This window comes from Nerophis ophidion, linkage group LG20 (genome assembly GCF_033978795.1).
Source record: "Nerophis ophidion isolate RoL-2023_Sa linkage group LG20, RoL_Noph_v1.0, whole genome shotgun sequence".
In the NCBI taxonomy this organism is placed as follows: Eukaryota; Metazoa; Chordata; class Actinopteri; order Syngnathiformes; family Syngnathidae; genus Nerophis; species Nerophis ophidion.
Window position 1 is genome coordinate 32,684,937 of NC_084630.1, and position 14,580 is coordinate 32,699,516.

A 14,580-nucleotide genomic window follows, 5' to 3' on the forward strand; every position below is an offset into this window, starting at 1 on the left:
AAAAGATTAAATAAAGAGATGTTTTAAGACTCAAATATTGTAATTCGGTGATAGTTGAAGAGAAAGTCAAACACAAATAAAAATAGACAAGAAAATATATTTACAGAGTAAATTAAATCACACTTTTAGATGTAACAATAAACAATAAAATAAAATAACAATAAACAATAAAATAAAATAACAATAAACAATAAAATAAATCTATATATGTATATATATACATGTATATATACTTATATATATATATATAAATGAATACATATTTTATATATGTATATATATATACATATATACATGTGTATATATATGTATATATGCTATATCTGTGGTTATCGCAATTAATTTTGAGTTAACTATGAACAATGAGATCCCAATTATTTATTGTAATTGTTTGACAGCCCTTTTATATATATATATATATACATATATATATATATATATATATATATATATATATATATATATATATATATATATATAGGGACCTGTGATGAGGTGGTGACTTGTTTCGGGGTATACCCTGCCTTCTACCCAAGTGAAAATGGGATAGGCTCCAGACTACATCTGTCAATACAAATAATAACAGAAGAAAAAGATTAAATAAAGAGATGGTTTAAGACTCAAATATTGTAATTCGGTGATAGTTGAAGAGAAAGTCAAACACAAATAAAAATAGACAAGAACATATATTGACAGAGTAAATTAAATCACACTTTTAGACGTAACAGTAAAAAATAAAATAACAATAAACAATAAAATATATATATATATATATATATATATATATATATATATATATATATATATACATATATACATATGAATGAATACATATATGTATATATATATATATATATATATATATATACTATATCTGTGGTTATCGCAATTAATTTTGAGTTAACTATGAACAATGCGATCCCAATTATATATTTAATTGTTTGACAGCCCTAATATATATGCATGGACCTGTGATGAGGTGGTGACTTGTTTCGGGGTATACCCTGCCTTCTACCCAAGTGAAAATGGGATAGGCTCCAGACTACATCTGTCAATAAAACTATTTCATTTTTCCCACTATAGAGCTTCTACGTTGCTACATCATGTCAGCTGCGAAGACTGGAAGCTGTGAGCCGCTCCCCTATCTACACCCACTTCAACGAGACGGTACAGGGCGCCAGCGTCATTCGGGCCTTTGGCGATCAGTCCAGGTTTATTCTACAGGCCAATGACAGGGTAGACTTCAATCAGACCTCCTACTTCCCCCGATTTGTGGCCACGCGGTGAGATATCGCCACTATAGTTCATTCATTTGTGCGGTAGAATTACAATAATTAAATTGCAATATTTCCCCCACAGATGGTTGGCAGTCAATCTGGAGTTTCTTGGCAATGGAGTGGTGTTAGCAGCCGCCATTCTTTCTGTAATGGGAAAAAACACACTTAGTCCTGGCATCGTGGGTCTGGTTGTGTCACACTCCCTCCAGGTAAAACGCCAACACGTTTGGGTCTCAAAGGCATTTGCAAATGATGACTTTTGTCTAGGGCAGGGATCTTCAAACTGTGATACGTGTATCATTAGTTTTCTGAGGGCATTCAATTGATCGCCACTCGCCAAGTAAGCTTCATCAGTTCATGCTCATAGACTTAGATTGGTCAGATCTAGTCGTGGACTTAGATTGGTCAGATGCCAAAACCCCAATTATTTCTGACCCAACAGCAGGAGAGTATGCCTGGGCAAGGATAGTTGCGCCCTATCGTAGTGAGAAAAACAACTGTTGAGATGCAAACAAGAAATCTTACTGTCAAAGCCAACAAAAGTTGTTGGAGTAGACTATCCCCACATTGAGGTATTGAGTGATAGAACGATTGCTGTGGATCGACCACTATTAACACAAAATAGTCGGAATCACCAACGCTAGCATTCCATTCAGTTATAAACAAATTACACAAAGGACCATCTGTGAATAGAATGTTTGTAACTCCTGTTATTTGTTGGAAGCTAAATTGCAGAGTCTTCTCGGAAAGGTTGAAAGGACAATGTTTTATTATGGGAGATTGGTGGTGTGTCTCTGTTCAGGGATGGTTTTTCAACCTTGACGTAAATGGCTTCCCTGACTCCTCTTTCATACCGTCCGTCCTCCCTGTCCAGGATCTGGACATGTTTGTTTCTCTTTGATGGCTAAATTAGACCGTCCCTGCTGTGACATCACAACGTAGCCAGACTGCAAAACCCTGCAAACAGAGGCATCCAAAACTCCATACAAGCTCATACCAAAATACATGAATTATTTTATTTCAATGCTTTGACTTTTTTTAACACATGTATTTAACATTGTAACAATATGAGGGGACCCCATGTTAACTTTTTTGTATTATCAAATCATAAACACGCTTCTGATAAATCTTTAAATTAATTGTGAATATTTTACACTAATAATAATTAATCCTATCCCTACATTTTAAAGTTGCCAAATCTGTGACAGAGTGAGAGATCCTTTTTTGCTGTAGCTATGGGGTTGTTGATCTTAGTCAAGCACAAGAGTAGGGCGAGGCAACTCACGGACATACAGATTAAAAATCGGATTAACGTGATTAAAAAATATATCATGCTAAATATGACTGTGATTAATTAATTGCAATTAACATGATATTTTTCAATGTCAACTGGTTACAATCAAAGGCTTAGATAATACACTCCAGGAGGTTCATGCAACCAATGGCAATAATGGATGAAAAAATAGACAGGGAGTCCTGCGCAAAAGTAATAGATGTTATGAATAAATCATTGGTTTGTTATCTTTAGTCTACTTCCTGGATCGTAGTTCAGGTTTTATTGATGTTATAATAGTAAAAATAAATCCCTGCACCTTTTCAAGAGCCTCATTACATTTGAATGCATTTTTTCTTTCAGTTTCATAGAAACATGTTTGGAGTTTTTTTGTGTGTACATTTAGTATCTTTATCTGTTCCAGGGCTTTTGCACAGTACTGTATGAATATGTTTATGGATATGGTAATACTAGTTATAATACATCGACCTCATTACAGGTGACTGGAATCCTGAGCTGGATTGTCAGATCCTGGACCGATGTAGAAAACAACATTGTTTCGGTGGAGAGAGTCAATGAGTATGCTGACACTGCAAAAGAGGTCAGTGTTTCCATCTCAGACACATAATGAACGAAAAAAGGGAATCTTTTTTTCCTCATTTAAAAATACAACATTGACTTAGTTCCTTGTCTTCACATGCTACAGGCCAGCTGGAGCCTGGAAGGCAGCTCTTTGCCGCTGGCCTGGCCCCAGACAGGCACCATTGAGTTTCAGGACTATGGGCTTCAGTACCGCAAAGGCTTGGAGTTGGCTTTGAAAGGCATTACCTTGCAGATCCATGAACGAGAGAAAGTGAGTCATTGGGATTTCATAACAGGGCTTACGCAGGACTTTGTGACACATGAGTTCTCCCAAATGTGTTCCAGGTGGGCATTGTTGGAAGGACGGGAGCTGGGAAATCCTCACTTGCTTTGGGAATATTCAGAATTTTAGAGGCAGCAAAGGGAAAGATTTTTATAGATGGAGTCAACATCGCCGACATTGGACTCCATGATCTGCGATCACGCATTACGATTATTCCTCAGGTAAGTTATTAACAACACATGCTCAGCTCTGGATTTCTTCACATAAACTGTTTACATTACTTCGAGATGATAATTACAACGTATATCATGTGACAAATATCGTCTGTGGAACTTTTCCTCAGGACCCTGTGCTGTTCTCTGGCTCCTTACGGATGAACCTCGACCCCTTTGACACCTACACAGATGAAGATGTTTGGAATTCACTGGAACTTGCCCACCTCAAGAACTTTGTATCTAACCTGCCTGACAAACTCAACCATGAATGCTCAGAGGGGGGAGAGAACCTGAGGTACACGCTTGAATGCAGCAATAACGAGTGGTGTCAAACTATCATGTTAGTTGCGATTAATTAACTACAGTCATACTTAGCACGTTAAGTTTTTTAATCGCGTTAATCAAATTTTTAATCTGTATGTCCTTGTGTTGCCGCGCCCTATTCTTGTGCTTGACGAAGGGCAACAACGGCGAAAGGGAGGTCTCACTCTGTCATAGACTTGGCCAGTGATGTTAGCGACTTTAAATAGTGGGGATTGGATGAATCATATCTACCAAATTGTGTAAAATACTTTTAATAATTTAAAGATGTGTCAGAAGTGTGTTTATGATTTAAGTTTAAATCTTGTCTTGTTTTTAGCAAAGTACGTACGCATTAATCTATTTAACGAGCTATGGAGAACGTGTTTTGACCCACGTTAAAATGACTTACCTCTATCATAGTATAATATTGATGAGTCTGTTGTATTCGTTTCATATTATCTGAAGCAGAGGAAAAAGCAACAAGTTCAACATGTAATGAATGCTTAATGCTCAGAAACGTGTTCCTACTGTTTTGACCTGTTAACTTCAGCACTTTCCGTGGGTCTTTAAAAAGCATTAAAAGTCATCAAATAGATTTTGCAAAACTTAAGGTCTTAAGTGACATTGAAAATCATTGAATATGATGTCTAGAGGTATTGTAAAATCATACAATTGCAATTGGCAACAAAAGAGACAACAAAACAAACCACACTTTCCCCAATTCGGGAAAAAACTGCACTTCAAGATGTTTAATATTTATTGAAGTGCAATTTTTACCAAAAAATATTGAGAGTCCATATGATTTTGATGTTTTTTTTAACCTATTTAGGATAATTACATTATTGACCTTCTAATCATATTGGTTAAAAATACTACAAGAATCAAAAATGTGTTTATTGTGTTTGAAAGGGCTACTTGCATTGTTATTGTATATTGTGATTACATTGCAGTCTAATTGGGCCACAATGTCAACATTTCAACTATTCAACTTTTTCACTGTCATATACTTAAAATTTTGTCTGTACAGACAATTGTACGCTTTTGACTATGTGAAGTAGGACATCATCGGCATTAAAATAGTTTTGAATTGTATTATCAATGCATTAAATAGAATTAAGTTAGATTTGCTGATACCTGCAGAAACCCTGTTATATGAACCTGTTGTTTTATGTTAGTATATGTTTAAGTATTTTTTTTAAAATTACTTAATACAGCCATGTTTTATTCTTTATAATAATGTTAAACATTTAAATGAAAATACCTCAAATTCATGGCTTTTTTTAGCATTTGATGTGGGATTAAAAATAGATTTAGATGAATTAATTACACATAATTAATTATTCACTCATTTTTTAATCATTTGACAGCACAAGGATTAATGCTATGTTGCAACGTTAACACGCGCGCACACACACACACACACACACACACACACACACACACACACACACAAGCCAGCTAATACACCTTCTTATCTCCTGCAAATATGTGCAGTTTGGGTCAGCGCCAACTTGTGTGCCTGGCAAGAGCTTTGCTGAGGAAAACCAAAATCCTGGTCCTGGACGAGGCAACGGCCGCGGTGGATCTGGAGACCGACACACTGATCCAGTCGACGATCCGCACACAGTTTGAAGACTGTACTGTCCTAACCATCGCTCACCGCCTCAACACTATCATGGACTACACAAGGTATAGTTTGAATCCAGATATTTACTGCAATACATCGGTTTTAGTATGCTTTGTTTGAAATTACAATCCAAAAAGCTTTAATATACCGTCTTGGGTATTGTACGACTAAACGTCGTACAAAATAGTCTGCATCTGTATCATTCTGCAGAATCAGGTGCCCAAAAAGTTTGTAGGACTCCAAAATCATCCAAATTATAGTTGCTAGTGCACTTTTATTTTTTTTTAAAAAAGGGGAGACACACTATGTAATTCAACAAAGAACTTGTAGCATAGTACCAAGGTGTCGTGACTCTCCCCTGCTGTCCTTCTTTATCTTCAAAAAAGGTAAAAGTGGTGTTAAATATTAATTGGGACGGCGTGGCGCAGTGGAAGAGTGGCCGTGCGCAACCCGAGGGTCCCTGGTTCAAATCCCACCTAGTACCAACCTCGTCATGTCCATTGTGTCCTGAGCAAGACACTTCACCCTTGCTCCTGATGGGTGCTGGTTGGCGCCTTGCATGGCAGCTCCCTCCATCAGTGTGTGAATGTGTGTGTAAATGGGTAAATGTGGAAGTAGTGTCAAAGCGCTTTGAGTACCTTGAAGGTAGAAAAGCGCTATACAAGTACAACCCATTTATCATTTATTTATTATAATTTATCTATTTCATGTGTCATATATACAGTACAGGCCAAAAGTTTGGACACACCTTCTTATTCAATGCGGTTTCTTTATTCCCATGACTATTTACATTGTAGATTGTCACTGAAGGCATCAAAACCATGAATGAACACATGTGGAGTTATGTAATTCACAAAAAAAGGGGAAATAACTGAAAACATGTTTTATATTCTAGTTTCCTCAAAATAGCAAACCCTTTGCTCTGATTACTGCTTTGCACACTCATGGCATTCTCTGGATGAGCTTCAAGAGGTAGTCACCTAAAATGGTTTTCACTTCACAGGTGTCATAGTTTTGATATGAAAATAAAGAAAACACATTGAAGGAAAAGGTGTGTCCTAAGTTTTGGCCCATACTGTATATTATTATTCTTACTCATATAGTTAATGATCTTGATTATTCTTACTGAGTTACCTTACGTTTATGTTACAAGGCTGAACCTCTCTGTGTGTATGTACTAGGGGGCCCCGCCTCCACCCACAGAGATTAAAAAAACATGGACTGACAAGAGGTTTTATTTGTTTATTTCAATCTGCTATTAAACAAACGCGCCAACCCACTTGCAGCCGGTTTGTAATCGCCAGGGTTAGTTATTTAGTTAGTTAGTTGGTTAGTTAGTTGGTTAGTTAGTTAGTTAGTTGGTTAGTTAGTTGGTTAGTTAGTTAGTTAGTTAGTTAGTTGGTTAGTTAGTTTGTTGGTTAGTTAGTTTGTTAGTTAGTTTGTTAGTTTGTTGGTTGGTTGGTTGGTTAGTTAGTTAGTTAGTTGGTTGGTTAGTTGGTCGGTTGTTTAGTTAGTTAGTTGGTTAGTTAGTTAGTTAGTTAGTTTGTTAGTTAGTTGGTTGGTTGGTTGGTTGGTTGGTTGGTTGGTTGGTTGGTTGGTTGGTTGGTTGGTTGGTTGGTTGGTTGGTTGGTTGGTTGGTTGGTTGGTTGGTTGGTTGGTTGGTTGGTTGTTAGTAACAATCCAGATTCGGATTGAACCTTCAGGAAATGTCAGAAATGCGATAGGGAACATGTGATCAAATTGTGGGGGTGATCTGGATAATTTACAATATGTTTCCTTATGTTTAAGTTACAAAGCTGAACCTCTCTCTGTGTGTGTACTAGGGGCCCCACCTCCACCCACAGATTTAAAAAATGGACTAACAAAATGTTTTACTTTCTTTATATCAGTCTGCTATTAAACAATAGCAATTTACCATGAATTGAAAAACTTGTTCGGGTGTTGCCATTTAGGTCAATTGTACGGAATATGTACTGAACTGTGCAATCTACTAATAAAAGTTTTAATCAATCAATCAAAACAAATGCACCCAGCTGCTGATACCGATGCAGAGTGAACCCACTTGCAGCCGGTTTGTAATCGCTGGGCTTTGTTAGTTAGTAAATGTGTTTGTTTGTTTGTTTGTCGGTTAGCTAGTTTTTTACTTAGTTAGCAAGCATCCAGATTCTGATTGAACTTCCAGAAAATGCGACAGGGAACATGTGGTCTGGATAATTTATAATATGTTACCTTACGTTTAAGTTACATGAACGAACCTCTCTGTGTGTGCATACTAGGGTCCCCGCCTCCACTCACAGAGATAAAGACAATGGATGACTAACAAGAGGGTTGACTTTGCTTATTTCAGTCTGCTATTGAACAAACGCGCCAAGCTGCTGATACCGATGTAGAGTGAACCCTTTCGCAGCCTGTTTGTTGTCGCTGTAGTTTGTCCGTCAGCAGTTAGTTAGAAATAATCCAGATCATTTCCACTACGTTACCTTACGTTTGCGTTACAAGGTTAAACTTCTGTGTTTGCTTGCAATCGTCCTCGCCTCGTCCCACAGAGACAAAGAGAATGCATGACCAACAAGAGGGTTTACTTTTTTATGTCATAACGTGGACTATGGTGTGGTTTGTTTTCCCGTGGTGCAAAGCGATTGGAACGGACATGGCGTGAGGGTAATGACATTTAATCTTAACTCAAAAAAAGGTACAAATGAAAGGCACTCACAGAGGAGGTACAAAAACAAAAACTCACACAATGGCAGAATTATGAACAACAAAAACGAAAACACTTACTGTGACGTAAAAACATGAATGTATGGCAAGAAGTGAGCAATCAGGTATCGAGGGTGTGTAGAGGGTGATGTCGCCACCTGACTGCCTGGCAACTACAGGCCTAAATAGTGCTGTGATTATTGACAGGTGCGTCAGTCCAAACAAATGAGCCAGGTGAAACTAATGGTTGTCATTGAAACTAAAACAAACCAGGGTGCGCAAAAACAGGAACTAATGGAGTCAAAAACAAAACAGAACATAACTAAACAGAACATGATCACAAAGACATGACAGTTTATTTCAGTCCGCTATTGAACAAACGCCCCCGGCTGCTAAAAACTCTCTTGCAGCCTGTTTTAAAGCTACAGACGTTAAATTAGATTAGTTTATTTCGAAGGGTACAATGCAATTTCATAATACACATGACTACACATTGTTAAAAAAAAGCCAGGATTTGCCAGAAGGCTAATTTTCATCTGTAGTCCCCTGGCCATGATGTACAAACCCCGTTTCCATATGAGTTGGGAAATTGTGTTAGATGTACATATAAACGGAATACAATGATTTGCAAATTGTTTTCAACCCATATTCAGTTGAATATGCTACAAAGACAACATATTTGATGTTAAAACTGATAAACTTTTTTTTTGTGCAAATAATCAATAACTTTAGAATTTGATGCCAGCAACACGTGACAAAGAAGTTGGGAAAGGTGGCAATAAATACTGATTAAGTTGAGGAATGCTCATCAAACACTTATTTGGAACATCCCACAGGTGTGCAGGCTAATTTGGAACAGGTGGGCGCCATGATTGAGTATAAAAGCAGCTTCCATGAAATGTTAAGTAATTCACAAACAAGGATGGGCGAGGGTCACCAGTTTGTAAGCAAATTGTCAAACAGTTTTAGAACAACATTTCTCAACGAGCTATTGCAAAGTATTTAGGAATTTTACCATCTACGGTCCGTAAAATCGTCAAAAGGTTCAGAGAATCTGGAGAAATCCCTGCACGTAAGCAATGTTATTACGGACCTTTGATCCCTCAGGCGGTACTGCATCAAAAACCGACATCAGTGTGTAAATGATATCACCACATTGCCTCAGGAACACTTCATAAAACCACTGTCAGTAACTACAGTTGGTCGCTACATCTGTAAGTGCAAGTTAAAACTCTACTACGAAAGCCATTTATCAACAACACCGATGGGCCGAGCTCATCTAAAATGGACTGATGCAAATTGAAAAAGTCTTCTGTGGTCTGACGAGTCCACATTTCAAATTATATTTGGAAACTGTGGACGTGGTGTCCTCCGGAACAAAGAGGAAAATAACCATACGGATTGTTATAGGCGCAAAGTTCAAAAGCCAGCATGTGTGATGGTATAGGGGTGTATTAACGCCCAAGGCATGGGTAACTTACACATCTGTGAAGGCACCATTAATGCTGAATGGTCCATACAGGTTTTGGAGCAACATATGTTGCCATCCAAGCAACGTTATCATGGACGTCCCTGTTTATTTCAGCAAAACAATGCCAAGCCAGGTGTTACAACAGCGTGGCTTCGTAGTAAAAGAGTGCGGCTACTTTCCTGGCCCGCCTGCAGTCCAGACATGTCTCCCATCGAAAATGTGTGGCGCATTATAAAGCATAAAATACGACAACAAGACCCGGACTGTTGAAGAACTTAAGCTGTACATCAAGCAAGAATGGTAAAAAATTCCACTTTCAAAGCTTCAACAATTAGTTTCCTCAGTTCCCAAATGTTTATTGAGTGTTGTTAAAAGAAAAGGTGATGTAACACAGTGGTGAACATGCCCTTTCCCAACTACTTTGGCACGTGTTGCAGCCAAGAAATTCTAAGTTAGTTATTATTTGCAAAAAAAAATAAAGTTTATGAATTTGAACATCAAATATCTTGTCTTCGTAGTGCATCAATTGAATATGGGTTGAAAAGGATTTGCAAATCATTGTATTCCGTATATATTAACATCTAACACAATTTCCCAACTCATATGGAAACAGGGTTTGTAATTTGTCCTTAGATTTGCTGGGGTTTGGTTGTCTGTGATGGGGTTTGTTTTCCCGGAATGCAAAGGAAGGTGACGGGACATGGCGTGAAGGTAAATACATGATTTTAATCTTTACTCAAAAGCTACAAAACAAAAGGCACTCACAGTGGAGGCACAAAACTTAACGCAGGGAACAAAACTAATACTTAAACATAAACTATGAACATAAAACAAACAACACTTACTGTGACATGAGCAAAGTAGCATGAATAATGAACATCAGTACAAACTATGGCATGGACAGAGTCCAAAAACCAACAGAACATAACCAAACAAAACATGATCAATCACAAAGACATGACACTGTCAGTTTGTCAGCTAGCAACTTAACCTCAAAAACATATAGGAGGATTTTCATTAAACTCTCAGGAAATGCCAGAAATTGAATAAAGAACAAGCAAATACTTTATTGAAGGTTTCGGGATCACCGTGTGGATTCAGTGTTTTTTTTCAAAAGGATTCTTTACAATTGTGAGATAGGACCTGGCGGAGGTCTGGGCTTTTCCTGTCATGTTCTGTGGTCTGGATTATGTTTTGTTTTTTTCTACTAGTTTTGGACTCCATTAGTTCCTGTTTTTGTGCACCTTTGTTTATTTTAGCTTCCATGACGACTCCATTAGTTCCTGTTTTTGTGCACTCTTGTTTGTTTTGGTTTCCATGACTACTCATTAGTTTCACCTGCCTTATGCACTCACCTGTTCCAATCAAGAGACTATTATTTAAGCCTGTTTTTTCAGTTAGTCGTCCTGGCGACATTACTCTGTGTTTGCTCTGTCAATGCCACAGTTCTTGTTCATAGTCCTTGCTGCTCTTTTCAAGCCAGAGTAAGTGTTGTATATTTTATGTTCAGGGTTTACGTTAAAGTGTTAGTTTTGTTCCTTGCGCCAAGTTTGTGTTTTCGCCTTGTGAGCGCCTTTTGTTTGTACCACTTTTGAGTAGAGATAAAATATGTTCCTAACGTCAAGCCATGTTCGGTTTAGTCTGTTTGCATCCCGGGAAAACAATCCTTGCCGCAAGCTGCCAAAACCTCCTCGTCCTGACATATCCGAGTGATTGTAATTATTCTCTATTTGAAGTGTTCTGTGTTAATACCTTGGTGTGTTTGGAATGGATTACTTGGATTTACATCACTTCATATGGGAAAAATGTGTATGATTTGTTTTTTGACTGACCTTTTGTGACAGTAATTGAAATACCACCGCATTTTAAAAGCATTTTTTTTGGCAGTAATGAAATGTGAATGAAACACACAGTCCAGAACAGGGGTCGGGAACCTTTTTGGCTGAGAGAGCCATACAAGCCAAATATTTTAAAGTATTTCTGTGAGAGCCATATAATATTTTTTTAAGACTGAATACAACTATATGCATACATTTTTAAGTAAGACCAACATTTTTAGAGTATAATAAGTCTCTTATTCTTTTTAACAACATTATTCTGAAGCTAACCAACAATAAATAAAATACTTTTTACCAATAATGCGACTTCTTGAACAGGTGCGGTAGAAACCGGATGGATGGATTAAAATGCATGAGAAGGTTTTATATATTGAATGTTATTTTTGACACTGTGATTACCAGCGGAATTGTTCATTACTTACCGTGTTAAGCAATGTCAGCTAAGATTTATCCTAGAGCCATCTGCAGTCATCAAAAGAGCCACATCTGGCTCTAGAGCCATAGGTTCCCTACCCCTGGTCTAGAAACAACTGGAACAATGCAGATCATTAACTGGAGTTCTACAGTACGAACTCACATAATCATTGATATTGACATTATCATAGTCCGGAGTCAAAAATGCTCAAAACCTGTCTTTGCTCTCCACAGAGTGATTGTTATGGACCGAGGCCTCATCTCTGAAATGGATTCTCCAGCCAACCTCATCGCACAGCAGGGACAGTTCTTCCGAATGTGCCGGGAAGCTGGGCTGGTCTAAGTCTTTTACAGTTCTCAGACCACGTTCGCTCCCGTGCAAACTTGGCACCTTTCTGTTGTTTTTTGTATGGCTTTTCAACAAAAGTTGAATCAGCCCTTCCAGACATTGTGGCAGCTGCAAGCAGGGCATTACGATTGACTGTCCAGAAACGCTGCAGACGCCAGTCTTGGGTTTTTCACACTTGGACACGCGGTCCGGAAGTTAACCTCAGATTATGAACATTCAAACAAAGCTATAGCGGGTTGCTGGGAGTGTGCAAGCGATTGGTAATGTATATAGAGAAAGTGGAATCTTTTTTTTTTTTTCCTATTTGAGGCTGAAACCTGGAATGAAATAGGAGCACCGATTATAAAGACTTGTATTCCCCTTTCCAATGGGAACAGTATTATTATAGTCGTTTTCTAAATGTTATATAGCACATGACATGTATTTCATGTTTTCTCAGGCTTTAACGTTGATGTTTACATACACTTTCAAAGCCTTGAATGCCAAAAAAAAAACGGTCATTTGCTTTTATATTTTTGTTTGACTGTCCTAGAAAGGAGGAAAGGGGGAATACTCTGGCATACTGACCCTCCAGAGGGTTCAACCTGGCAAATGTGAGGGAAGTGAGGTTTTTCATAACCATCGGGAATTATTTCGAAGTGGCCAAAATGGAATATATGACAGAATAGGAGACAAACAATAGTGTTGGACCGAGACATTCACAGGCTGAGTATTTCTGTCAAAGTAAACACATCCAAGGAAACCGTGTTGGTTAGATTTAACCTGATTTCTGTATCTGAAAAACCGCCATGAATGCAGAGAACGTTTCCTTGAAACAATGAAAATAAATCTTGGTGAGTGACTGTCCCTCCGCCACCACCACACAACTCAGGCCATACGTATATATCTATATATAGATCTACAGAGAATTCACTATTCTATTTTTTTTTTTTTTTTTCAGAATTTACAGTGTAGATAGTCCGCAACAACCTTTTGCCTTGATTCCAAGAATTGTATGAACTTTTCACAGAGAAAACTCATACTCTGGTTTTGTCTTACTGGTTTAGACAATATACACACAGTACAAACCATGTAGTATATTTTTGTGGTATTTTTCAAAATTCGGAGAAATGTATTATATTTATACTTTTTATAACAAGCTATTTCTTTTTTCACTGATCGATGTATATTATTGTATTGTTTTGTTGTATACATAAACTGCTGGATGATAATAAATGTATTTGACTCAATACTGTGAAATGGATGTGTTGGAGTTCATATTTGATGTAAACTGCATGGCTATGGGCTGCAGAATGTAAACATTAAGTCACACTTTACTAGCAGGAATATATTTCTCACATTTAGCTTACTTTTTTCACATTTTAACCAAATTTTCTCACATTTAGCTCACTTTTCTCCATCCAGCCATCCATTTTCTACTGTGCGTCCCTTTTAACGAAAGAAACTGCTGTTCTAAAGGTGTCCACTGGATGTCACAATAGCAATTCTGTTAGACAAGCAAACAGTTTATACTGGGGCCAAGCAAGAGGTACACAGTATGGGTGGCTGTGGTTCCTCCTCCTCGACCAACGTGAAACTTAGAACCTGCCGTTTTATGTCTTCTGCTTTGAACACATCGTCATTTGGCACCTTCGTTGCTCCAAAATGTCTCTGTCAAACACGAGAAAAGTTAACTTAACCCTTTTGAATAGTTTTTACCTCCGTTTCTTACGGTTTGTTGAGTTAGATCTGGAATAGATCTGTGGACATGACAAAGGAGGTATTGGATACCTAGAAGAGTTTACATGTTGTGTTTTTTGTTCAATCCCAGAAAGACGTTTTCTTAAAAGTTTAAACCTTGCTTTGTAGATACACTGAGATGAAGTCTAAGCTCATGGTGTTTTTGAAGCTGCACCAATTTTCTCAGAATTTTCAACAAACTTGAAGTGTTTTGTCCAGAGGATTATTTGTTATTCGTATGTTTTAAGAATGTGCTTGTTCTATTCTTAGCCAAAGTAAAACCAAGAAAACACCTTGGAATTCTTTATTTTTAAGTTATCATGCCATGATTTTACCATTCCGGCCCACTTGGGAATAGATTTTCCTCCATGCGGCCCCCCCTGAGCTAAAATTACTTTGACACCCCTGATCTAAATTGTAGATATGAATGTTAAATATAAATATAAATGTTAATTATAAACCATCTTAATAGATTCAGATGTAAAATTTAATTGTAGATTCAACATTTAGATTTAGATTCACCATTAAT

General features: G+C 37.4%; 1 protein-coding gene across 2 annotated transcripts in view; it reads left to right on the forward strand.

Moving 5' to 3' along the window:
• Positions 1-13,561, forward strand: part of abcc6a (ATP-binding cassette, sub-family C (CFTR/MRP), member 6a) — a 95,253-nt gene extending 81,692 nt beyond the window's left edge. For both annotated transcript variants that reach the window (XM_061881000.1, XM_061881001.1), the window contains 8 exons: positions 1,084-1,283; positions 1,360-1,486; positions 3,050-3,151; positions 3,257-3,403; positions 3,478-3,636; positions 3,759-3,925; positions 5,428-5,622; positions 12,218-13,561. In XM_061881000.1, coding sequence (XP_061736984.1) covers positions 1,084-1,283; positions 1,360-1,486; positions 3,050-3,151; positions 3,257-3,403; positions 3,478-3,636; positions 3,759-3,925; positions 5,428-5,622; positions 12,218-12,326 — 1,206 coding nt within the window. In that variant the 3' untranslated portion in view covers positions 12,327-13,561. The remainder of the gene's footprint in view (positions 1-1,083; positions 1,284-1,359; positions 1,487-3,049; positions 3,152-3,256; positions 3,404-3,477; positions 3,637-3,758; positions 3,926-5,427; positions 5,623-12,217) is intronic.
• Positions 13,562-14,580: the final 1,019 nt, after the last annotated feature.